The sequence below is a fragment of the Elaeis guineensis genome, chromosome 2, assembly GCF_000442705.2.
Source record: "Elaeis guineensis isolate ETL-2024a chromosome 2, EG11, whole genome shotgun sequence".
In the NCBI taxonomy this organism is placed as follows: Eukaryota; Viridiplantae; Streptophyta; class Magnoliopsida; order Arecales; family Arecaceae; genus Elaeis; species Elaeis guineensis.
The window spans coordinates 119,636,917-119,664,413 of record NC_025994.2 but is presented as its reverse complement, the minus strand read 5'-3'; the positions used below and the strand labels follow the sequence as shown (position 1 = coordinate 119,664,413).

The window sequence follows — 27,497 nt, the reverse complement described above, 5'->3', positions numbered from 1 at the left end:
CTCCGATTATGGCATAAGAGGTTGGGTCACATGAGTGAGAAGGCTATGAAGATTCTAGTAGAGAGGAAGCTTATTCCAAATGTTAGTTTTGATGCTTCCGAATTTTGTGAGCATTGTATTTATGGGAAGCATCATGAATTGAGCTACAAGGTCGGATCTCATATAAGTAAAGGTATACTTGATTATATTCATATGGATGTATGGAGTTCTCTTACTATTTTATATGGTGGCTCCAATTACTTCATATCATTTATTGATGACTTCTCATGGAAAGTTTGGGTTAAATTTCTCAAGTCGAAGAGTGAGGCATTTGAAGTATTCAAATATTTTATGACCAAAGTAGAGAATCTCATCAGGCATCACATTAAAGTTCTCTGATCGGATAATGGTTTGGAGTATAAATCTGAAGAGTTCTCTTTTGCAAGAAGAAGCGTATCTTGAGGCATTACACCAACCCCTATGATCCATAATAAAATAGAGTTGCAGAAAGGATGAACCGTACATTAATGGAGCAAGCTCGTAGTATGTTGAGCAATACCAATTTGAAGTATGAGTTATGGGCCAAGACTGTGTCTATGGTATGTTATCTTATCAATCGCTTACCTTTCATGGCACTTGATGGAAAGACACCGAAGGAGATATGGTTCGGAACTCTTTGTGATTATTCTAATTTAAAAATTTTTGGTTGTCATGCTTTTGCATTGGGTTTTAGTTGTCAAAGAATAAAATTAGATCCAAAATCAAGGAAGTATATCTTTGTTGGCTATATAAAAGGTGTAAAAGAATTTCGATTAGGGGATCCAGTGGCCCACAAAATTATCACAACATGTGATGTGCACTTTGATGAATCAAATGTATTGAGAAGAGACATGAAAAATAAAAGTAAAGAGAAGGAAGAAATCCGACATGAGACTCAAGGTTTTGAACTTCCATCTACAAGTTATGCACCAAATGAAGGTGTTGAATCGGAGAATGCATCGGTTGAGTTTGGTGAGGTTGAAGAGCAAGTTGAGCAAGATTTCGATGAGGAAGAGAGTTCTCATAAAGATGGAGAAGTATATGATATGTCTCGGCATTCAATAAGAGAGCGGCGCACACCTACATATCTAAAAAATTTTGTGGATCCAAGTACACTTCAGACACTAATTGCGGAGGAAGAGCCGTATACATTTCAAGAGGCCATTAATACTACTGATGCAAACCATTGGAAAGAGGCTATGGAGGAGGAAATGATGGCACTTCATAAAAATCAAACATGGGATTAGGTAGATTTACCAAAGGCCCGAAAAGCGATTGGTTGCAAGTGGGTTTATAAAATAAAGAGAAGAACCGATAGGATGATCCAAAGGTATAGAGCAAGGTTAGTTGCCAAAGGATTTGCACAAAGGGAAGGTATGGATTTCTTTGAAGTATTTATTCCCGTTGTTAAGTTGGATTCTATTCGATTTATTCTTAGTCTTGTTGCTACTAGTGACTTGGAACTTGAGCAATTATATGTGAAAATGGCATTCTTGCATGGTGATCTAAAGGAGGAGGTTTATATGCATCAACTTCAAGGCTTCATAGAAGAAGACAAGAAGCATCTTATATGTAAGCTCAAGAAGTCATTATATGAGCTTAAACAAGCATCAAGGTAATGGTATCGGAAGTTTGATACATTCATGTTAAACCGAGAATTTCAAAGAAGTAAGTATGATCATTGTGTCTACTTGAAGTTCTTCAAAGATGGTAACTTTCTAGTATTAGTGTTGTATGTGGATAATATGCTTATAGCATGTAAAAAAAAAAGCAATAATTAAAGAGCTCAAAGAAGATCTGGGCAAGGCTTTTGAAATGAAAGACCTCGGATCTGTACATCAAATTCTTGGTATGGAGGTTTGGTGGGATAGGCAAAATGGTACATTATCACTTTCACAAAAGAGATTTGTAGAGAAATTGCTTGAAAAGTTTAGTATAAGCAAAGCAAAAGTGGTGAAGACACCACTTGCATATCACTTTAAGTTATCTTTGGAGCAATGCCCTAAGACGGAGGATGAAAAGAAGTGGATGGATCGAGTTTCCTATGCTAGTATAGTAGGTAGCTTGATGTTTGCTATGGTGTGCACGAGACCGGATATTGCATATGCAGTTGGCATTCTTAGTCAGTTTATGGCAAATTCCAGAAAGATGTATTGGGAGGCAGCGAAGTGGGTACTTCGTTACTTGAAGAGGACTAGTGATTATGCAATTACTTTTAGCAAGAGCTCAAGTTCAGTATAAGGTTATGCGGATGTAAATTTTGTTGGTGATCTTGATAAGAGAAGATCGACAACGGATTATGTATTTCAAAATGGGAATGGTCCAATTAGTTGGATGTCTAAACTTCAAACGACGGCTGCTTTATCAACCATGAAGGCCTAGTATATTGTACTAACAGAAGCAAGTAGGGAAGCAATGTGGCTTCAAGATTTGATGATGGAGCTTGGCATGAAAATGGTTCCCATGATGTTGCTATGTGATAGTATGAGTGCTATATATTTGGCAAAGAATCCGATTTATCATAAAAGGACCAAACATATTGATGTACAATACCATTACATCCGGAAGGTCATTGAAAATGATAATGTGGAGATGTTGAAAATGGGCACTCATGAGAATGTACTCGATATGCTTATATAGCCGATGCAAATAGAGAAATTGAAATGGAGCCTATCTTCTTTGGACTTCAAGATGAAAGAAGCATAGAGGCACATGGTTGGCACGGAGATGTGGAGCATGATGACTTTGCTATCAAGGTGGAGATTGTTGGGTTTGGTGATATCAAATTCATCAATTAGCTTATTGGGTTTATTTTGGGTTTGGTTTAAAACTCATGTAATGGGTTAGTTGGGTTTGGGCTTACTTGATGCTTTAGCTTGTTGGGCTAAGGTGGGTTGGTAAAAGAAAACTTCTATTGTATTGAGTAGGTGAAGTCACTTGTATTCTCTCTTGAGTGCTCTTTTCTTGGTACAGAGAAGAGCAATGAGAAGAGGATTTTAATGGTGGTGAGTTTTTTTGTTCTTCTTGCTTGTTCAAGCTTCCAAAGTTGTTTGGAAGGGTTTCTAGAGCATTCCGAAGAGGGCTTCGCGAGATCGAAAGGGCGTTTAGAAGGTGTAGCAAAAAAAGAGTTTTCCATTGGAAAGTAGTAAGTCCATTAGTGTTGAGTGGTAATCTCTCCTCAAACCTTTTATAGTCTCCTAAATTGATAGTGGATTTGATCTTCTCTGTACCCATGGATGTAGTCCGATAGTGGCTGAACCACATAATTTCGTGTTATGTTGTCGTGTTTGTAGCCTTCTCTTTGGTTCTCTTATTTCTCCATATACTTGCATATCTTGGTTGTGGGTGGTTTCATCTAATTCACTGATTTATTAATAAGTTGTGATCTTGTTGCATTGACTATTAATGGTTAGAAATGCCGACCTGCACGCTGGTTCCCTAGAACATGAGGATTTCAGTCACGTTTATAAAACAAGTTTACAACGTGGGGATCCATGTATCTTCGTCAATGGCACTATTCATGATGAAAGTTTCAGTGGCATGTCCCAGGGTTTCAATGCATTAAGAAACGAGTGTCTTATACCTGATAAGGATCGCCCATGTGAATTAATCACATGCATTGAACTCATCCTTGATGTGCGACATCTTTAAAGCATGCAATTCGAGAGGGAGTTGGTAGGTGCCTTGCTTCGAGACATTGTGGTGCACCAAAGTCGGAGGCATGTGCTTTTGATTTATATGGAGTTAGCAGCTACTTTGGTTGCATAACATCCACTCAATGGTATACCATCTGAACCTTATAAACATTTGGGGTCAATTCGGATGCCAGCAGAAGAAGTTTGATGGATAAAAATCCAGCTTTGGAAGTGTAGATGCTTGGAAAGGTGATTCACCGAGGATTGCTCATTCTTTAACCATTCTCCTTAGCGGCTACGTCCTTCTTATGGTCGTCTAGATTTATGTTTCCTCTCTATGATATAATTACTTGGGAGCAATGTTGGATATTACACTACTACATCATTGTATCACTCTAATTCCGTAAAAATATGGCTAATATGTTGGGATAGAAGAAACGTATCATTCATGCTTGTCACCACACAAACAAGATGGGCCATGCCATTATAATTCTCATTAATTTACCTTGAAAGAGTCATACCACGTGATAGAGTTATGCCTGTTGAGTAGTAATCAATTGATTCCAAAAACTTAAAGATCATAGGTGGATGGGTCCGCGTATATTTCACTATCAAGAGACGACGTACGGATCGAAAGGAACGATCGGTGGGCAAAAATGATCATGTTCTCCAAAACCATGCTAAGCAACTAATTGATCTCTAAAGCTCAAGCAAACAGAGGGATAAATCCATGAGTATATAAGTATCATTAAGTTCCTTTTCCTTTCTGATGTAGGATCATTACCGTATTTTTACTAATACGATCATGTTGTTCTCTAATTAATTGAGGCCCATAACACCATTATAACATTTCTATATTTTTGTCCTGGAGTAACCTATTTTTCTTCAAGGAAAATAGACATTCTAATTAGCCAAATGTACTGTCACTTGCCAAATCAAGATTGTATCTACTAGGGTAGAATATTAGAGAGTGATTGGTTGGAAGGAGTTGGGGTCTGGAATGGAAATATGAATAGGTGACTCTCATTCTAATCTTTTGGTTGGAGAAAGTCTCGTTCTCGTTCTGATTTTTGGACGGAATGGGAATAATCTAATCCTCCTAAAATCCGATCCCCACTCTCTTCTAAGGATTCAAATTTTCATTCCGATTTTGATTTAGATTGTGATTTCAGTCACAAACCAAATGTTTTAAGGGATATGGTCATTCCAATTCTCATTTCAATCCATTCTGATTGCAATTTCGATTCCAGTCGTAAACCAAATATTCTCTTAGTACACATTTAGTTGGAGGAATGAGACTACGAAAAAGAAATGAGAATGAATGACTCTTATTCCAGCTATTTCATTGGAAGGAGTTCTATTCCAATTCTATGGGAACAGAAATATGTCCCAATCCTCCAAAATTTAATTCTCGATATTAAGAACCTATTCCAATTCTAATTATGATTGTGAACCAAATATGTTGGAGGATGCAGTCATTTCAATTCTCCTTTTAGTCCGGTCTAATTCTTATTTCAATTCCAACTCGGGTCATGGACCAAGCGCGTCCTTAATAGAACTACCCTTTTTATTCATAGTGACACAGGCCATATCACAGAGTTTCTAGCGTCTGATGTGGACCGTCCGCAACAAGGCGCCGTGCCTGTTGACAAAAAAGCTTCCATCGGTACCAAGATTTTCCTTTCCAGCTTCCTCATCCATTAACCGCACCAAATAACGGGAGGCAATCGAACACGGAATTAACTTTGAAATGGTCGTCGGTCGCTGCTCCACTCCAACTATTTTTTTCCTCGGTCAGGAGGATGACTTTGTCAATTACTCTGTTTCCACGATTGATGCTTTTGGGACGTGTCAAGTGACAGACGCGCAACCGCGTGGGAAATTGCTCGTTACAACCAGGGTATATCCGGCATTCCAAGTGCTCAATTTAAGACCCTCTGTAGCACCACGTGGAAAGTCTTCCCCAATCCAGCTATAAAATGGCTCGGTGATCTTGCACCTCAAGTATAAAATGAGTAAAAAGGGTAACCTACTGGGAACGGTCCACACGTGCCAAGTCGTAACAATTATGTGGTGCTTGCATGGGAGTTTCCTTGGTGTGGGTCATGCGAGCGTAAGGGAATGCTGTAAAAGTTGTCACAATCGGTGTGCCTTTTAGGGTCCGGGATGTATCTTGTTCTTGTGTGTACGAAGGATTTATTTTCCTTCATGTGGATCTATCGTTGGATCATCCATGGATTGCTTTGACATCTATGCAAAAAAAAAAGAATGATGGTATTCCAAGTGATTTGAGATATGTACGATGGTTGATCCAATGGTGGATTTGTATCAGAGAAGACGAATGCTTCCTTCGTGCGAAAGATATGACCCCGATCCCTCATTTGAATGGGAGGAATGATTCAATTTGCAGAACTAGTCCAATATCCGATTGGTAAGTGACATGAGAGTTGCGAGTTACTTTAGGTGGTGGTCTGACTCTTGCCTTTATGCATTACTCTAACATGAATGCTATGTCCAATATATTTACTCAAGCATCAAAATAGTATTGGTTGGATTATTGATGCTTAGCCTATTGGATAAGACAATTTTAACCCGATTATCTCGAGAATTGTAAGGTTATATATTTTGCTTGGCAAATTTTTTCATGTCCAACAGATAGGAAAAATGTATTTACAATATAAAATTTAGCTCATTGTGAATTTAAATTTATCTTTCTTAATCAACTGGCATTTGATAACAACCAGGACTTTAGCTTGGTGGTCATATCTTTTCTGCTTAGCAGCTAGAGATTCATGTTTGAGTTTTTGTGAGTTTTGAAGCAAAGCTCCTTAATTTTTGATTTTTCTTTTTTTTTTTTATAATTATGACGGATGATTGAATATATAGAAATTGACTAGTCTTAACTAGAATAAATTTTTAATTGAATGTATAGAAACTGACTAGTTTTAACTAGAACAAATTTAACCTTGGGGTTTGTTTTTTAAATTTTGCCCAAGGGTATGAATGTGATAAATAGTTTTAATATCCTCAAAAATGTAAAATTTTTAGTTGGACTAGATCTTAGTGGTGGACCTGTCTAATTACGAACCAACAAGTACAAAATACGCACGTATCACTCTATGTTGCCTCATGTCTCTGTTTTCTTCATATGTTGGTTCATGATTCTACTGGCTGCTGACTTGATCAATGTCTAAGGTTCCTATGAAAGAACCAAACTCAAATTTTAACACTCAAACACAAATAAAAAAATAAATAAAAATTATATAATTTATTATATATTTTAAGAAGATAATAAAAATAAAATATTTTTGGCTATGAACCACACACGCTGATAGAACTGTTTATGAGCCAGATCTGGACACAAAAAATTACATTTTAAATAGGACAAACTTGAAGCTCAAATATAAATGAATATAATTTAGGCCAGGAACCCGGCCTATGATCATTTCAGCATACCAACATATCAACAAAATTACATACCTAATGCAAATAATATATTTATCTAAAGGATTCAAGGAGGTTGGTAGCAAAGGATTAATCTGAAGAAAAAAAAGATCATGCTCAATGTCATTTTATCTTGTAGATTAACATATGCCACATCCATCGTTTTGAACAACCACGGAGAATCCCAATGTCCAAGTGGAAACTCTTAGAATAGAAAATTTTCATTTCTAATGGAAAGCGCGTCCCTTTATTTCCCATCAATCAAGAAAGAGAAACCTATCGCTGGTGAGTTCATCCATCCCCAGTTGCATCCTCTCCTGCGGTATTTTGTCTTTCCCTCACATGTGGTGGTGCTGCTCCAACCTATCCCATAATCCCAAGCGTAAGCAGAAGGGGCATATTATGATTGTCACCATCCTTCTCATTTTCTCTATCTCTCTCTGGGCCAGTTGGTTTGAAGATTCTTCTCGGTCAGTTCGAAGCATCTTCCCCCTGTGACCTCCCCTTTATCTCGCCACTCGTCTATGACTCGGAGAATTGGAGACAAAGAAGAAACGGTCAGCATTGTGATCTTTCTCTAATCTCTTTTCTCATCTCCCATTGGCACTATGACCAAAAAACCGGTCTTTGGGACACAAAAGGACGTAGAAACAGAACAAGGAGCACGCTTTTCTAAGTCAAGTCCCCCTTCTATTTTACAAACGAACCAAAGCGTTAGATCCGAACGCGTTATCTCCCGCTCATTTGCGTGTTTATAAGACAGGCCCTTTTGTTTGTTCATTTGCCTCCCCATCACTCGCCCAGCAAACGCTCCTTCCTCTCTCTTACCCTGGCCTCCTAACTCTAACTAAAAACAAGGGAAGGCTTGAGGTCCCACATCGACTTTTCTCTTCTTAAGATAGTGCGCTCGATGCTTTACTCCTAGTGGATCCAAACAACACCATCTGTTGTTGCTCTGGATCTCTTTTCCCCTATAAACACTGCCAGAGATAGCTTCTTTCTGGTTTGAACACCATTCCTCTGCTTGCTACACTTCCTGGTTCTTTTTTTTTTTTTTTTTTTTTTTTCATTCAGGCCTTTTCTATACTTTATCCACTTATTTCATCCAAATTTTGCTTCTTTCTAGTTTCAAAAGCACTCATTAGTCTATCTGTTCAACTTTCTACTTTTCACCTCCCAATTCAGCTGGCTCCTCCACTCCCACTGCTCTTCTGAAGAGCAGTAATCTTCACTCGTATCCCATAAGAATACCATCCATTTGCTCTGCTTTCTTTTGCCTGGTGGCTTTTTGCACTCCAGTGTTTCTTCTTCAGCACTTCCTAGAGGCCAGAATGGAGAATGGAACAGGAAGCAATCAAAGCCTGCTGGTTACTGAGCTGACTCAGCTTCAGGAGCTGGCGAGACAGCTGGAAGTGCATCTCAATCAGCCCGGTCCGAACGAATTCTGCAAATCTTTAGCAGCAAAGATGCTGTCTTCGATCGACAAGTCCATTTGTATGGCCAAAATTAGTGATTCAGAGGGCCAGCAGCAGCAGCTTGCTGGCACTGATTCCCCACACTCTGCCACCGAGAGCCCGCACAGTGAGAATTCCAATCAAGCCTTCAGGGATTATGACCGCAAAGAGATGTCCAAGAAGAGGTACAAAGAAATTCCCCTGCTTCTCATCCAGATAGCTTGAGATATTGAGGCTTGAAATCAGAATTATAAGCCAGCCTCGCTGACATGGCTCCCCCCTTGTGTGTAACTGCAGGAAGACACTGCCCAAGTGGACCAGCCACATCAAGGTGTGCCCAGGGGAAGGAGTTGAAGGGCCTTTGGACGATGGCTATAGCTGGAGGAAATATGGGCAGAAAGAAATACTTGGAGCCAAACATCCAAGGTTAATAACTAATGATACTAATCTACTTATTTTCCACCTCTGAGTCTCAAACTTTATCCTTTTCATAAAAAATTACTACTACAGTGTCAGAATGCCTCAATTATTGACAGGTATCTCAGAATAAATGCAAAAATACAAGTATATTCACATTTCATGCTATAAAATAGGAGAGAAAAGTACTTACAATCTTGGATTATGTTGGTAGCTAGTTTTAAACATCCTTCCCTTCCCTCTAACCAGACATTGTTGCACTTCTTTGCAGAGGCTACTATAGGTGCACGCACCGCAACACTCAGGGCTGCCCAGCAACAAAACAGGTGCAGAGATCCGATGAGAACCCGCTGGTCTTCGATGTCACCTACCATGGGTCTCACACATGCCTCCAGAGGTCCCAAGCAGTCCCAAGATCAGCGTCCCGGGAACAAGAGCTGAAACAAAACAAACCTAATTCCCAGGAGCATTCTCAGCAGCAGGACCACAACCTGCTTCTAACCTTCCAAAGAGGCCTCAAAGTAATAACCCAAGGCTTGGACTCGGAAGCTCAGGACCAGAAATCATTATCCTTCTCCTTCCCTTCCACTCCAGTCAGTGCCGTAAAGGCTGAGAACCATATCTTTTCCTGCCCTCCAACACTGGATAGTGGCTTCATGGGCAGCTTCTCTTCATCATTCCTCTCGCAAACAACATCAGAGTCCAACTATTTCTCAGTATCCCCTTGCAGCATGAGTAACTATGGTGGGGGGCTCAATCTTCAGACAGCCGAGTCTGACCTCACCGAAATAATGTCGGCTGCAACCTCAGCCACCAATTCTCCTCTGATGGACATGGATTTCATGCTTGAACCGCTGGAGTTCGATCCAAAATTTCAACTTGATGTTTCCAGCTTCTTCTCATAAGGCTCCAAGAGAGAATATATTTGACGTAGGTTATTAGATAGGTCTTTAGCCTGAAATCCTGGCCACCAAAGGACGGAGTGGTAGAAGTAGCTCAGCTTGCAGTAAGTCACCCCCATCAGGGGCCAAGTGATTTTATTTTCTGGCTAATGTAGCAGAAATAGAAGGAACTCTTTCTTTCTGTTTCTCTTTCTCGGGTTGTGTACCTGTAACTGTTATTATTTTAATTGATGAAGATCAATAAAGCTCCTTTGATCATAAATTCAGCATGAATTCTTTTTGATACTGCTAAGCCAACTTTTTATGGTTGCTCTGTTTCCCACCTTCAGTGTATGCTCAGAAGAGATGCTAAATACTGGCAAACCCATTGTAGTTCATGTTTGAAAAAAGGTAAAAAAATATCTGAATGCTTAGACCCTTAATGTTATTTGAAGTCTGTTCCAAATATAAACGTCCACTGATTCCATACTAATTCATAGGCTTTATATTACCATAATAAAATGATAGAGAGGAGGAAAAGGTTAAGACATGAGGCAAAACTGCGGGAGTTTTAGTTTGCTAAACATGAGCAGATCCCAAGATCCTATTTACAATCAGACAGCATTCTTCTATAGATTTTCTTGTTCTGAATGACCACAAGTTATGTGCATTAAATAAATACATAATGCAAATCAACAATTGTTAGGTGATAAACTATGAGCAATACTACACCTTGCTAAAATAGACATGTCATCAGAAAATCTGCCAACTGGATCTATGTTGTTCGACGTATCGCAATGTTTACCATTGAAAAACCTGCAACAACTGAATAACCCTCAAAGGAAGTATGTTATTCCACTGCACCACATGTGCCAAGTAAAAACTCTTCAGACACAAAATCGGTGTTAATGGGGGTTGCATTTCATGTCCTGAATCTTTTAATAAGATAACCAGATCATTGCCAGAAAGCTTTCTCACATGTTTATATGGAGCTGAGACAAATTACAGTGAATCATTTATGCAAATCAACAGCAAAAAATTGCTGAAATATGAATAAAAGATCTCTTAAGAAGTCCCATGCAGGTACTTTATACATGTTCACTTTATTGGAGGTCATTGCTGCTTTCCTTCGTTATGCATGCACAAACCACATGGAGCTCTCTAGTTATGCAATAATAAAACAAATCAGTCAGTTAATGACAATGCAATATCCTTACAATTCCACTAACTATCTTGTTAAATAAAGTCATATACCAATGTGCCCTCAATAAATTTGGAGCATTAATACATACATACATACATACATACATACATATATATATACATACATATATATATATATATATATATATATATATATATATATATATATATATATATATATATATATATATATATATATATATATATATATAAGAGAACAAATCACTTCAGCTCAGACCTAACTACGGATGGTAATATTATATATCCATACAAGAGGACCCCTAACAGGCCCTGCTAACAAGAAGATAGTCAACATACTTATTTGTGTCCAATGACATTTGGAAAATCATGCATACGCTTCCTCATCTCTTAGCATAAAGAGGTTATGTTGCAGCGCTCTGGTTATAAGGGTGAGAACCACTGAACTAAAATGTTAGCTTGATTGCTTGGCTTATAGAAGCCAGATGTAGATTGGCATGCCAAATAGTTGATCCAACCGATGGACAAAGTGACATTGCATAGCAAAGAATGACAACTTAACATAGGATCCATTTACAAGACAGAACCTTTTTCCTTCACTTCTGAAACAACTTGATTTTTACTCCTTTTTGCACCCCTGATATTCCTCAGTGCTTCTCTCAGTCCCAACACAATAAACAAGTTGGTGAGAGTAAGCAACAACTCTGCACTACCATGCAGCCAATCAACATTTGATAAGGAGGTTCTACATTGCACTTTTTCTGTCAAAAATATAGGAACTTCAAATTACAACACAGTGACCCCAAGAAAAGTGCTTCTTTTTACGTAACTTCAATAGCTTAGGAAAATGGTTACCAAGATTCACCATCTTGGTACCGGATCTCATAACGGTGAAATCCTATCATATTATCGGTATACAGTTCGGTATGGTATGATAGTGTCGGTATAGAGTGGTACAACATTATCAGTATGGTATGGTATACCTTGTATCGGACATATGAGGTGGTACAACAAACCATGGTAGTTACCATATATGCCAACAGGAACTGCATGAAGAATGTTCAATCATATGACAGGAAAAGAAACAAAGAAGTTACTAGATACGAAAATAACATAAGCAGCACAAGCATAACACAACCAATAAAGCATAAGAGAATTAATCTGGTGATAACTTAATCCAATAACAGTTCTTCTTACCACGGTATATATGTAATACCATACCAAACCCCCTGCCAAAGTCGGTATTATACCACACCTACTATAAATCTGGATGGTTCATGATCGTGATGCAGTTTTTGGCCTGAAACGCTCCTTATCAGAACTAACCACCACAAACCACTCAATTCTGAGCAGTTCACCCCAAAAAGAGCCGCATATCATTTTGAGGCCTTCATAATTAGGGGAGAAAGGACCTGACACTCTTTTCCCTCTGTGTTTCAAAGTAAAAGAGGAGCAAACAAGGAGAAAGAGAGAAGGAGAGCAGAAAAAGAGGGAGAAAGTGGAAGGGTGAGGAGGAAGTTCAATCCAGATATTTCTCCTTCCTTTTTTTTTTTGGTTACACTCCATGAATGGGAAGAAATCAAAAAAATATGGAAAAATCATGCCCGAATTTTGTAAAATTTTGTATTTTACCATAATTTCCATATATTGTAGATCTTAGTCAGATCCAAGCAATGGCATAACTTTTTTGATTTTTGATATTTATTTTATTTTATAAAATAAAGTTTATTTTATAAAAATTAAAGCATATAATATTTAAATATCATTCCACTAAAAAATAATAAAGCAAGCTTACAAAAATTGAGAATAAAAAATAATAAAATCTTTTTGGTGTACTGGTAGGGTTCCATATGGTACCGGCACCATACCATACCGGTCTCCATCCAGCATACACTGTTACCGAGATTATAAACCTCCATTCTTGGTATATAGAAACATTTGCATGAAGAATTGAATCCAAGACATTGCAATTCTGCATTGCAGAGGTATGACACAAGCTTTAAAAAAAAAAAAAAAATGCCGGTCTGTTAGCTTGGAATGATTATTTTCAGGCACTTTACGTTTCATAAAGTTCTGTAGTGTTTCAAACACGTAGTCAGTTCATGTAAGAAGTGGTTTACGAGCAATATTGTGGCCTAAACTAGCTGAAACCAAATTAAAGAAATAAGACGAGAAAGATAACTACTTCTCGGCTCTAAGGTCCCAAAATTCAGCAAAACCAATTCTGCGAACCTCCAAGTACTTTAAAATTTCCACATTCTATGAATCATCAAAATAGCACATGGATATATTGGTTTTTATTCGCGTGGTTCATATTTAGCTCTAAATTTGGGGAGAAGATGGCAGAAGGGAAGAAAGAAATCTACTACTCTATCCGAAATTGTTTCATTTTGTTGATATGTCATTAGTTCGAGCATTTCCATGACAAACAAGAAACAACCGTCAAGTTGATTTCATATAAAACAGGGGAGGGGCAGATGAAGAGACATACTTGTGGCCCCAACAAAAGCGAGCAACAAATAGAAGCCGAAGAAGGTGAATTTGGGCGGGGTCTTGGACCTGGTGATGTAGTACAAGAACCCCACGTAGGGAAAGAGGGAGGCAGCAAAAAGCTGGGAGGAGCCACTGGCAAGAGACCACAAACTACCGTTGTAGAGCCTGATGAGATTTTTTTTCCCTGTTAGAAGAGCTCCTCTTCTTGCTGCTGTTGAATCCTTTGAGTCTCGTGGTTCGAGAATTATAGAAAGGTTGGAGTCCCGTGAAACCATTGGAGGTGGAAGGCAAGAAGGCGCGGCTGACGCCCCTCCCGTCCACAGAATACAGATGAACAGTATCTCCGTCCAGAATCATGTTTTGCCCTATTCCAAGTAACACTCGAAGCAGCTGATGCAGCTGCCTGCGGTCGCAGGGAGGATGTAACAATACAAATAGACGATACCAGACAAACCTGAAAAAGAGATGGGATGGAAATAGAAAACAGTTGCTAGGGCGTAGATTTTTTTTTTTTTTTCCTTAATATAATATAACATCAAAATGCAAACAGAAACTGTTGATATGCCAACAAAGAGATGCACACGCAAGTTTATTGGACACACAGCATCTGATTTGGCAGCAACTTTATTAGCAACGAACTCTCCGGCCCTCAGTCTGGCTATAAATTTTCTGTGCCGTACTAATTCTAAAGTTGTTGAGGTGGGCCGATCCATCCCGATCCATCTCTAAACGGGTGAGAATGGACTGACCTGTTTAACTGACAGGTTAAAAAAATTCTAACCTGATCTGACCCATCATGGGCCGCGGATTAAACGGATCAATCCATCAAAATTCAAAAAAAAAAAAAAAAATCTATAAACAGTAATATAAACTGAATTTTACGTTCAATTTGAACTAAAATTAACCTATCAAAGTCTCACATCTCAATTCTTAGAGTCATAAAATAAAATTATCAAATTTAAACTAAATACTTAATACAATCCAAACATAAAAGACTTTAAGTTTCAATTTTCAAATTAATTTAGAGGTAAATCAAAATCTCAAAAAATTATTCTCCATGTCATTATTGTGGTCTTCATCATTCAATTCTTCATCTTCTTCATCAATTATCTCTTCAATAACATTAAAATCCTCTTTTGAAATATATATATCTATTCTTCATCTTCTTCTTCTTCATCGTCTCTTCAATAACATTAGAACTCTCTTTTGAAATATATATATATATATAACGGATCAGTCCGTTCCGACCCAGCCTGTCGATCCAAACAGAATAGATCATTTGAGTTGCTAAAATATAAACTCAATCCGTCCTATTTATATGATACGATGGATCAATCCGATGGATCCAATCCAAATTGACAGTTCTTACTGATCTCTTTTACTATATGACAAAAAATTATTCATGTGCAAAAATTCATAAAAAAACTATTGAATTAATAAATTATTTTATATATATATATATATATATATATATATATATATATATATATATATATATATATATATATATATATATATATATATATATATATATTAAAGCAGAGATCGATGGAAGCACTAATACGAAAAGATAGTTTGATAGAAATAGAAAGAACGGAAAGATTGCCGATCATTGTAGCACGGAGTAATAAAGAAAGATTTGATACGTTAACAATTTTTATAAAGTACAATTATGAAATGGAGGAAAAGGATTCATGCACTCGACCTCAATTAGTTTGGGTTAAGGCTTTAGCTATGTTGATTTGAATTTGATATGTAATGATGAGTTGCGTAGGGTGCCGCCACTTGTCATGAGGCAAAACCGAAGTGGATAAACCACTGATGCTTGTCATATAATAACTGTCACCCATAATGAAAAATACATCCTGTAGTCTTCAATCCCAGATGAAAAACAAATCAAGGAAAAATTGGCCTTAGAGAGACGGCTAATTGGATCGTGGTAATTCATATAACGGAAAGTGGACAAATATCAAGCCAGGCATCCAGAAGCTTCGTGAACCTGTTATATGCACCATATTTCATCTCTCACATGGCAACATTTTGAAGAATCGAGCAAGTGATTTTTTTTTTTATTTGGGACAAGAAAGTAACTCGAAATTTAAATGAAACATGCCTTCCTCTGCTAAGCTACATCGGCGCATCAATCTCTCGTAAGAATGGGGTTTAGATGCATGGGATACATATACCATTCTGCAAGATTTGCTGCAGCTTTACTATCTTAACCAAGGTAAGTGACGATCGAGAGATCAAGTACAGCAAGGCAACCAATAGCCTGATTGATCTTCCTACTGCTGCATCCCGTTGCATTCAAGGGCTGCCTCTTCATGCCATACACCATTTACGTTGGACTGCCATAGCCTAACCATGCCATCAGCTCCTGTTGATGCTAATGTCAAACCACTCACATCCCACTCCAATTGCCATACCTACAAGGGAAACCCAAAAAAAATGAGTGCGGGTGTCCGTGCGTGTGCGTGCATATGTTTGTGAGAGAGAGAGAGAGAGAGAAGGTTAATGTACATCAGCACCATGGTATCAATTGAACATAAAACAGTGTCTCAAGATATTTTTAACGTACTCTGAAAGGCACAGGAACACTTAGGGAAGGTAAAATGACAGGCAAATTGAGTGGAGATTGATGGTATTAATGCCTTGCAAGAGCATGAACAACATATTTCGGTGCAGAAAATAATTTTGATAAAGAAAGTTAGGGATTTTAGAGTACATGTATGCAGAAGAGTAAGGTATGGAAGAAGTTAGTGCTAGAAGACATAGATGGAGTCAAGGAAAAATCCATACATAAGAAGCAGCACCGAGACTACCATATGACATAAACAGCTTTGGCATGGATGCAGAGAAAACAGCTTAGGTACAAAAATAATGAAAAGGTTTACCTTCCTGGCATATACAGTTGGGGGAAAAATTGTTAGAGTTCAGGTTGAAATTGTTTGAAGGTACCACTGAGGCAAATTGCTGAACCACCACCAGTAAGTTAAAGATTGGGGAGGAAGATCCTATGCATATAATCAATATACCAAGAGAATGTATTTAGTGAGTGATAAGGAGAATCAGGAGTCTTGGATGTACATATCATCCATGTAAAAAGGCATGAGGAAACTAGCATACCGACCATGGAGGTTCTAGCCGCAAAGGCTTACAAGTCAACTTCAGGAAACTACATTCACCCATCCGCAAAATAGTGACAATGACATCCAGTGGGAAGACTCACTGGTGCATTTTATGTGCAAACAATATAATGTTAATCATGAGAAACAGAAAGGCTGAACAACCAACTGCTGGAAGTTCTTAAAAATAAGGATAAATAATTGGTCAAACCATCATGCTGTGTGCAGCTTTAGCGGTTTCCAGAAAGATTTGACATTCTCAAAATTCAAAAAGTAAACATTTTCATACCTCGCCATCATGTCCAGATAGCAAGGCAACCTTCTCTGTTGAGAGTCTCCCATCAGACTCAGGATTCAATCCTACATGCCATATTGCAATCCCCTTGCAAGTTGCAACAGCTATAACTTCGTAAGGTCTACAAGACATTTATAATCTCTCATCAACAATGGGTCCAGAATTTATTGCAGCTACAAAACCGAGAAACAATGTGCACCCAAGAACAGGAATATGGTAATAAAGTGAAGAGCAGAAAAAATGTCCTGAAGAAAATTTTGTTAATAAAAATATCTAATTTGGTAAACTGAGATCCAATTTGAGCATAGTTGGGTTCCATCCATGAATGGGGAAAATGGATTTCACAAATTCTTGCATAGGACTCTTAACTTGCAATATGGAGCTTCGTAGGTAGAATCATGAATATTTTGACCCATATTATCTATGCAGCACTATAGGCAATTCAGGGATTCAAATATTGATCTGTGCCAACCCTGTTGGACTGGTGCCATAACGACACATGCATGCTTGCTGTGGTACCCTGTAGTATCATGAGGCATCAAACATGCTGGCCTTGCCACCCTGTATGAAGACATGCTAATCACCAATGTAATATGAGCCGTTTCATGTGTTTGTGAGTGTGCTTCTCATGGCATCAAATATGCCGTGAAGCCATTCACTAACACTAGCATTTAAATCCTTGGAGTCACAAGTATGAACAAAGCAGAAAAAAATTCGCACTGCATGAAAAACCAATAAAACATGACAACTTCCTTAGCATTATAACATATTTTCTAATATTCAACCTCAAAGTAGGAGACAAACAAAATATCCCAGCTAATAAGGAATCTCCAATAAAGACGTAAAAATCAAAAGAAGAAGAAGAAGAAGGAGAGAGAGAGACAGCAAATCAGCAAGGCCACCAATCTAGCCAATGTCTTATGGCGATGAAATAATTTCGATACTGGCAAAAGAAAATCTGAAGAAAAATATTAATTGACATGAATGTATATTAAATTAATTATATGCGATAATCAAAATTTTGAGCCGATCATGTAACGAGCACATATGCAGGCTATATTAGCTTGTGCATGAAGATGTACCTGCCAATATTAGGAGCCCAAGCTACAGCATGTACCCTATCGCCCTTGTCACCTGGTAAAGCCAGCTCTGCAACTGGCAGCCAACGCTGATGATCCTCTTCAAACTCCCAAATCTGTTGAAGTTACAAGGCATGAGAGGAAGCACTTTTCCATTTTATGAGCAACTGACTCATACTGAATGTAAATAGATATTTTAATAAGAAATTAACATTAGAGAGAAATGCTGCTCATGCACCCACACAGAGAAGAAGCTCATAATTATGGTTATCAACCTAAAGGAGTAATCATTAGTTTATAGATTTTCAAAATATAATATTCATTTTAAGATTTGAAAACTTTATTCCATGAAAGCATCTTCCTGTGAGTGGATATCTGTTACCACCCAATACAACGATAATTTGAATGACCTGTTGGTAAGCAAGCAGATATATTATTGTCATGACTGTAGTGACATTTATAAAAACAACCAAGCACCTAGACAAGCATATAGATGCACATGCACACAAAATCATGTGCGCATATATGTGAACATCGAATTGCATGCATCCATCATCACGGGGACATGGAGCAAGCCAACATATTATAATAATTAACAAAGTTTTCACATCTCTTTAAGCTTGGATTTATGAATATTTCTTTTATCATTTATTCCTATCAAGGAATAAATTCCCGATCAACACAAGCTTCTTCAAATCCTTTGCCAACAAAACGAAGCAAAAGATGAATATGCATATAATTATAACCAAAACCATCAAAACTTGATCCAGTTATATGGGACCGACTTAAATGAGTTCCTAGCCAAGTACTTATATTAATAGTTAGATCCAAAATCATCCCAAGGTTTTCCATATCTAAACACCTTCGCTAATTAGGGCTCCTTCACATTTTTTTCCTTTTAACCATACATGTTTCCACCAATGAAGATGTGAAATTTATTAGCGGACAGCCTCCATAGATCTTCACCCTTGTCAAAATATATAAAATCAAAAATGCATCATAAGTAATCATGTGCTCTCGTATAGGCACTTCCATGCATTCCATTCACCTCTATGCATAATCATATATAATGGAATAGATTTCAGCAATGGCCAACATAAGCATGCTTCGCTGCATGTGTGCATCAACTTTTAAAACACAGCCTATATAACCCATCCAAAGCATTGATGCATCACAAGTAATCATGTGCTCTTTTATAGGCACTTTCATGCATTTTATCCAGCTCTATGCCTAATCATATATAATGGAAAAGATCTCAGCATGTCCACCATAAGCATGCTTTGTTGCATGTGTGCATAAACTTTTAAATACAGCTTATGTAATATAATTTAGTCACCCATCCAAAGCATTAAACCAACCTACAAGCATTTTGTGGACAAACAAGAGTTGAATATATGTATTAGCTGACTCATTTGGGACCATTATTATCAAAAGAACAAATAACGAAGTGTTGCATTGATTGGTCACTCACGATCGATAAATCATTAATGACCTACAATATAAGGAAAAAGCAGCCAATCATCCAAGCTATGCTAATAAATTAAAATTTCAACTGCACATCCATGCAGAAAGTGCACGCTACCGTTCCACAAACCTTAGAGGAATTGAATTGAGGCAGATCTGAATTAAATCCCAGGACAAAACTTGACTGCTGGCTTTCACCTCTTCGTGGATTCCATGCAATTGATGCCTTTGCACATGATGGCTTTCCAAATCTCAAAACTGAATCAATCACATTCTGGAACTCTGCCTGCCAGCAAAAGATTCGCAGTGTAAACTTTACTCAGTCCCTCAAAAACAAGAATATACACCACCAAAAAAAAAATATCAGCTATAATTATTTATGACACTATTTTAACAAATATTTTCAGCAATGTAAGTGCCACCAGTGAAATGCATTGAAACTCATGTCAATCAGAAAGGTCTATAATTGAGACAAATCTATGTGCTAAGCAATTCCAAATTTTCCTCAATGAAAATGATGCCACTAGCCAAAATTCTTATAAATACAATGGGCTTCAACAACAAACACATAATGAAAGGTACCACCTTATGTATCATCAAAGATAATGAAGCCAAGTTTTCATTGAGTAATAAACTTATTGTCAGTGTTTCAAAATTCTTTTCAGGAGAGTTAATGTTTCAAATTCAAGCAGACATTTGAATATTAGCCAAGCAACAATTCATGTGCATGATGAGAGAGGGGAAATTAATTTAAATATAGATAATATAATTAAAGAGAAATTGATTAAAAAATGAAAGAAATCTTAAAGAAAGGATGATTATTGCAGTTTGTACTTGATGATCTGTTGGATAAGTAGTGGAGGATATTAAAGAATACAGACTATGCATATGATCAGGCAACTATGAACATAGAACAAATGTGTCAGAGAGAGATTAGGTTCTCCTTGATGAATAAAGAGATAGATATGCATAGGTTCGAAAGTGATTTCCAAAGAAAAACTGACAAACACAAGGTAGTGGTCATAAATGTAAAAAAAAAAAAAAAAGGAGCCAGCAAAGCCAAGGCAGAGGAAAATTTTGAAAGGGGTGAATCAACCTTTAGAAATAATTTGCTGCTGATTAAATTGGAATTAGAAAACTATGCCAATATGACATTGGATTTGATGACAGATCTTCATCTCGAAATGTTTTAGGAGATTCTAAGGTAATCAATGTGTGCATAATACCTGGTTCTAGAACGTTGAGATCCAAATTGCAACTGAGGGAAAGAAGTTTCTTTGAGGGACATGCACATAATCTTAGAAATCAATTTCAAAAGAAAAACCTAAAATAGAAGATATGAAACCTAAGGAGAGCACCAATTAATGGATAAAAGCAAATCCCAGCTTACAATCTATTGCCTTGTACTGAACTGGAAAAGTGGTATAGCTTTCTAGATTCCTTCCAGCTTCCCTCAATCAAGTCTTACGTAGTTGAGTAAGGCGAACTGGATGGTACTGCCAACCTCGCAGCCACACTCATTACTTTGAGAGCATAACTTGTGTAATTAATATAACACTTGATGAAACGATTTAAAAGAAATATCTTGTTCTTTAAATTGTTCAGAGAAGGATGGTAATATCACTTCTTACATTTCTCATTTATCATGTTTCACAGAGAATGTGAGATCATGGCCAGGTTTGCAGCAATAACAAGCAACAGCAACTGAGGTCTTTTTTTGATCTCTTTTCACCCCATTGTGTTGTGAAAATCTCTATTTTCACCTGCTACCCATTTTGACTACGGTAGTCACCACGGAACTACATAGCAACAACATGCTATGTTTAACCTTTAATGTTGGTCCATTTTTATGTATTTATTGTTTTTTATTTTAAGTGGATAGGATGAATAATAGATAAACCTGAAGTTGCCACTTGTTTAATTCCAAAGGGTCCAAGAGCTCATAGACCTTCACATGTCCATCTGAATATGCCACAACCTACATAAGATCACCTATAAATTAGTAATAATATCAGAGAGAATTGCAGCCTTAGAATAAGCGCAGATTCAGAAGTATTTATATAAAATAAAAAACAATTAAAGATAAAAACTATAATTCCGTATAAAGATAAATAACAAGCTTTACATTACCTGCTTAGGTCTATTATAGGCCATCCAGTGTAACATTCACAAAACCCAGAAATAAATTCCCCATTATAGCATGCCAAAAGGGGAATATTTCACTTTAAGCAAATAGCTCTGAAAACCACCATCAATCGTTCTTATATACGGTAACTGAATATAGTAATTAAGTTTTGTGATCATTGTATCATGCTATACTTTATTAAGAAGGCTCAACCCAACTTTTTTCAGAGTGTTTCGTGGATCCTTGTTCTCCACTTATTCCTGTTAGTGTTTATATCCTTGGTTGACAGCTTTCTTCAATTGATGGTAGCAACTTCCATCCATGCACAAGTCACTGGTCTTCCCTTCTTCCATGACCCTTCCACACGACATCCAAATCACCATCCTCATTGTTACAACATCAGAAATTCTATTGCATATGTACACATAGGATGACCACATTCCCTTCACGAGGTGCAACTCCAATGTTTTCTACATTAAGCCCTTTTTAAATATATCATTCCTAGCATTACCACATTCTCATCGTTGTGGTACTAATCTTATGTGCATGGGCCAATTTTTCCACTAAAATTTGAAACCATATAGCACTACAGGCCTTATCAAGTTATTGTTTTCTCAAAGAATTCTCTTAAGCCAGAATACTTTATCTGCTCGGCTCCTTTACGTTAGGCATGTCTTATCAAGTCCTAGGTGAATAAATTATTATAGCAAGAATAAACACATTTTAGTTTGATCATCAAATTTGACCAAGTGGATTCATCTACTTGAATTGCACTCCAGCACCATGTTTAATTTTCTAGTCAAGATCCTTATCTTTCTATTTTATATTTAACCCTATTATATCCCAACAAGTAAGATTTTATCATTTTTTTTTTAGTAATTAGGATGATGGCTAGCTGCCCTACATCTACTAACTGAACCTTTATTGTATTTCCCTTCAAAATAAAATCAATATTCCAAGTTCAGAGCCTAATGAACAGTCATGAGATGCACAGCCACAACCAGTCCTTTAACCTTTCAAGCTGACAACAAGTAATGGGGCTGAAATAAGATGATTGCAAATTTAAGCAGCCCAGCCCATCTTTACCAGTTTCAAATGAAAACTCACATGTTCCAGCAAACACATGATTTCAGAATCAACAAACTGAGTTTTGTTTGGAATTAAGTAGTTCATTATATAATTATATTTGTAATAATTATAATTTTTTTATAATTCCAAATTTTTGCATTAATTACCACTTTAATTTTTATTCTATGACAATGTACGCACTCAAATACAAAGTAGAATATACATAACTACAGGGAATCACAACAAATCATGGTGAACACGCAAGGTCAAGGTGACAGGAAGGGGCACGACAACCCAATTATAAGAAGACTGATGTGTTGAAGGAAATGCCTTGAGTGATTAGCTTCCTAATTCTGTTCATGTCAGAATTAGAGAACTGCAAGCCCTAGCAGTTGCTTAATCCCACACTTCCCACCACACTGTAGGCAGAAAAGGTTTTTGGTTTTTCTTGTGAATGCATGAGGGGTTTCCACATAAACAAGCACTTCACAAAGCAGGTTTCAAAAGTTACAGCATATCCAGTCAACATGCTCAAATGATTTTATCAACAAATCAGCCACTAACATCACCCATGAATGTACATGACGCAGTTTCAAGAAGATAATAGCATTTAATAGAAACTTTTTCCAACAATCAGATTTCTAACATTACTAAGATATTTTTCTTTTTTTGGCTTGACAACAAGAAACAATTCAAATGATAGAATAAGCGATGTCACATACATCTCTTTGAATTAGATCTACTACAAGATTGCTTGATTGCTTCCTACACTAGATTATTCGGACACATCAAACTCATAAATCAAATGATGCTAACATTTGTTATTGCAGTTTGAGATCAATGATACAAAGGTTTGAGTGTGCAAAAAAACAAATAGAATGACATTTACATCTGTCCGGAACCAGAGATCTGATATTTCAAACTTTGTTTTAGGAAATTAAAATTATGTATCACAGACCTGCAAGATTCCTTATTTTTCCTTCACAATTCAATTGAGAAGCAAATCATAATAAACTACTTTTAACTAGAACTCACCATCTTCAAACTTGTTGAATATACCCCAAATTGAAGGTCAAGTACAGTAACATTGCTGCTTTCAAAGAGCTTGCACATCTTCCATTTAAGAGGTTGAGTATCTAACGGAAATTAAGAAATGAATGATCAGCTACCACAGATAAACATTTGATTTTTAATGGGCTTACATTATGAAAAATAAATAAATAATCATTGTTAACAATAAAAAACAAAGTTGAGTGAAAGAACAACACCTGACTAAAAAAAGGAAAAATTATTTAAGAGAAGAAGAACTCTGAGACAGCAAGGCTTCATTGAAAGAAAAGGCAGAAGTTTATAATTGGCTATCAACTTGACATCAACCCTTTACATTGTAGCCAATGCAACAGGCAATAGAGCGACCCACCATGAAACCTAAATAAATAATTGCAAGAACGAGGACTTACCTTATTCGTCATAGTTTAAGCTTATAGAAGAAAAGGCAAATCCTCCAAATTATTCTCCAGACTTGGAAAAAAATATAGGTGAATGTGAAAGATAATAAAGTTTGTCATGAGAAATTGTATCCATCTCTTTGGTACAAAAGACAGTTAATCCAAATCACAGAATTGAGTATAACATTTCATAAGAGCCTAAGCCACAAAAATCCAATTTGAGAGAAGAATGTTTTCATATCACCTTGATAAGTAGGAGTTTCAGGGAGATATAGATCCTCCCTGCCCATCTAAAATCCATATATACTCATGAGCAAACATATCAACATGGTCTTTTGGTCAGTCCCCACTCAGAAATATCTTGTCGAACTGTTGGGGAAAAAACCTTACTTTCAGTTTAGATCTTATGCCTTAATGCCAAGTCAAGTTATTAAGATATCTTTGTAATATTCTCTTCTATATTGTATTGCTGGAAAGAAAAGTTGAAAAGCATGCAAGATCAAACAGAATTTGATGATACAAAATTGGAGGCAAAGAATTTAGAAAACCAAAGAATATTATATCACAGTGAAAACTTAATATTCAACTACGTTTACTTCCACAAGTAGGATGGTGTCACTGGTTATCAGCCTCATGTTTGTAAAGATCCCTATGGACTGATTTACAGGTCCAGACTAATAAGAATAAATCATGAGCAGAGTCTAAATACTTAATATATTCTCATGTTATTAAGCCCCTACTATAATGCAAGAAATGTCAACCTATGATTACAAAATGATATAATAAGGCAAGTGTTCAAGTCTCAGAAAAACAAATAAAACAAAGAACAGCACAGAGCGATGATCACAGGATGATAGCTAAAACTCTGAAGAAATGCTAAAAGAATATCAGCAAAGATCAAAGTGCAAACCGTCTTCAACTTCCTCCCACAAAGACATTGACCCATCAGCAGAAATGCAAGCAATAGCATCACCAAATTCTGGAGGAAGCCAAACAATATTATTAATGCTGCTCGCATGTGCCTGTACAAAATTTAATAAAGAAAAGCATCAATTTTTGTTTGAAGGCAGCCAAACATAGAATTCACCAATAACTAATCGCCTTTGAGAGGAGGTAAGAAAACTTTATAAAGCAAACCGCAATTACATAGCTTATTAGAATTTTAGTCACAGAAACAATGCGAAAAATTAACTTATATAACTTGCTGGAAAGGATTCCTCCTCCTTCTTCACATAATAACCTCTTTATGTTGATTGTAATTGTTAACTCAAAAATGTCTTCTATCTACTCTACGAATGTCAAAGACAATGAAAGAGAAAACCAATAAATACGAATAGTGGTTTTACAATTTACATTTGCATGTATTTCCAGTCATTATGGTTCACTTTTACAAGTTGCACTCTGAATGTTGGAGGAAAAGCAAAGTTGCACCAACTAGGATCTACTGTTTAACATTCAATTTGATAATGTGATGTTGTGGACAACCACATGAACAAGATTAGTTATAATTTAACAGGAAAAGTAGTTACTATAGGAGATCCTTCAAATTCACGTTTTCATATGAACACATAATATTATAGAATGGTGTTTAAATAAAATCAGTTGGTCTTTGAAGATTTTATTTTCAAGAAATTGACTTTCACCCTTCTATGGTTACATCATGCCAGCAAATTGCCGGAATTGTGGGTGCAAAAGAGTGGGACTCTCAAAGAAAAGGTCTTTGTAGAGAGTAAGTTGAAACAAGACAATTAAGAAATTTGATAATTCTACTTTAGGTCGGGACTTTTGATTCCAGAGGATGGGGCTTTAATAAGATACAGCCTGTGCAACCACCAACCCTTTGTAAGACCATTAAAAGCTTTAGACCAATGAATACAAAAGAATACTCTCAAAATTAAGAGTAGCTCATTTAGACTTTATTTGGATGGAAGAGGGCGAGACAACAATCAATTAATATAATCTGTATCAACTGATTCACCAATTTCTGCATCTTCAATTGAATGTCATAAGACTTTAGGTTAATAAGAATCGGTTAATCAGACTTTTTAAGACTTTATTTGGACGTGCTAAGACTAATAATAGCCTGATGCATTGAATGTGATAAGAGCAAGACTGTAATTGGGAACAAAACAAACTAAAGAACATAACATCGATTTGATAAGGTTTTCTTGAAGTTCCAACACATACCACAACAAGATATCATAATAATCCACAGAAAAGAAACCCTAGAAAGAAATCAAAAGAAGAACTGGAAACCTAGTCGAATACGTTTCCTCGAGTTCTCCACAATCAGAACAAGGAGATCACAATAATCAGTCAATAAAGAAACCCCGGACCAGCATTTTTCTTCAAAAGAAAAGAGGAACCCTGTTGATTAGCTCTTCTTCAAGCGAATCCCACAGATATCGGAACAGGAGAGAACACAATAACCAGCAGAAAGAAAATCCGAAAGAAAAACAAAATACAGAATTCGACACTGATACCATTATGTCTTCTTGACGCCATAATCAGCGGAGAATAAACCATAAATCATATGAAAAGGACGAACGAATTAGGTTTACTTGCTTCGAATCCCGCAAAAATCGGAACAGGAATATCAGCACATAAAAGAAACCCTCAAAACAAGAACAAGATAAAGAATGAAGCATTGATGTAATTAAGCTTTCTTGAAGCGAAATCTTCAAAGATTACAATAGAAAAGGACAGCGTGCTACGATTCGGAAACTTTAGGACTCTGGAAGGGCGAGGTGGTACAGACCTTCCATTTGGAGGAACAAGAAGAGGCGGAGTCCAGGTTGTCGTGGATGGAGACGGAGCCGTCGACGAAGCCGACCGCTAGCCTCTGCCCACAGTAGTTCCAGCTGCAGCAGAGCGCGCCCTTCTCCAACGTCGCCACCTCCTTCTCCATCGTCGATGTTTGATGTGCCGACATCGAAGGAACCCGCTACAGTTTCGCCACCAGAGGTCCTGGGCAGCGGTCCACTAAATGTGATATATTTTAGGATTTTTGTTTCTTTTGCGTATAACCCCTCCTATGGTATAAATTGTATAGAAAAAATCCGACCGTGCCCCAGTCCTGCTTCTCCAAGCCCTGGGCGGCGGTCTAATAACTGTCTAATCACCATTGGACTAGGTCCAATGGACCAGGCCCAATCCCCCGGTGGATAACACGCCCCGTTATCCACGTATTGGGAAATTACGAAATTCTTTATACGCTGTCTGAATCATGTCCGCATCATTTTTTAATATATATTTAATATTTATAATTTTATTTTTTTATTTTAAAAAATAAAAATATTTTTTTAATAAAATAATTATGACATTCTATGTTAATATTATGATAAATTATAATTTTTTGTACATAACATC

General features: G+C 36.9%; 2 protein-coding genes and 1 long non-coding RNA gene across 6 annotated transcripts; 1 reads left to right on the top strand and 2 right to left on the bottom strand.

Moving 5' to 3' along the window:
* The first annotated feature begins 7,446 nt into the window (after positions 1 to 7,446).
* LOC105039486 (probable WRKY transcription factor 54) lies at positions 7,447 to 10,132 on the top strand. Its single transcript, XM_010915652.4, has 3 exons — positions 7,447 to 8,736; positions 8,849 to 8,977; positions 9,240 to 10,132. The coding sequence occupies exons 1-3, from the start codon at positions 8,429 to 8,431 to the stop codon at positions 9,871 to 9,873; spliced, it is 1,071 nt and encodes a 356-aa protein (XP_010913954.1). The 5' UTR covers positions 7,447 to 8,428; the 3' UTR covers positions 9,874 to 10,132.
* LOC140855860 (uncharacterized) lies at positions 8,138 to 13,962 on the bottom strand. Its single transcript, XR_012139260.1, has 3 exons — positions 13,523 to 13,962; positions 10,582 to 11,010; positions 8,138 to 10,082 (listed from the first exon to the last, which is right to left on the bottom strand). It is a non-coding gene; the product is annotated as an uncharacterized lncRNA (long non-coding RNA).
* Positions 13,963 to 15,562: 1,600 nt separating this feature from the next.
* LOC105039494 (protein SEH1) lies at positions 15,563 to 27,135 on the bottom strand. Of its 4 annotated transcripts, none has more exons than XR_830922.3 (10): positions 26,887 to 27,135; positions 25,039 to 25,150; positions 23,716 to 23,816; positions 21,388 to 21,465; positions 19,618 to 19,773; positions 18,027 to 18,139; positions 16,939 to 17,065; positions 16,651 to 16,752; positions 16,419 to 16,538; positions 15,713 to 15,950 (listed from the first exon to the last, which is right to left on the bottom strand). XR_830922.3 is itself a non-coding variant. In XM_010915663.4 (8 exons), the coding sequence occupies exons 1-8, from the start codon at positions 27,058 to 27,060 to the stop codon at positions 15,810 to 15,812; spliced, it is 1,002 nt and encodes a 333-aa protein (XP_010913965.1). In that variant the 5' UTR covers positions 27,061 to 27,133; the 3' UTR covers positions 15,563 to 15,809. The 4 variants fall into 4 exon arrangements, 1 of the variants encoding a protein (XP_010913965.1); XR_830923.3 differs by having other exon boundaries at positions 16,655 to 16,752; XR_012139259.1 differs by having other exon boundaries at positions 16,419 to 16,752.
* Positions 27,136 to 27,497: the final 362 nt, after the last annotated feature.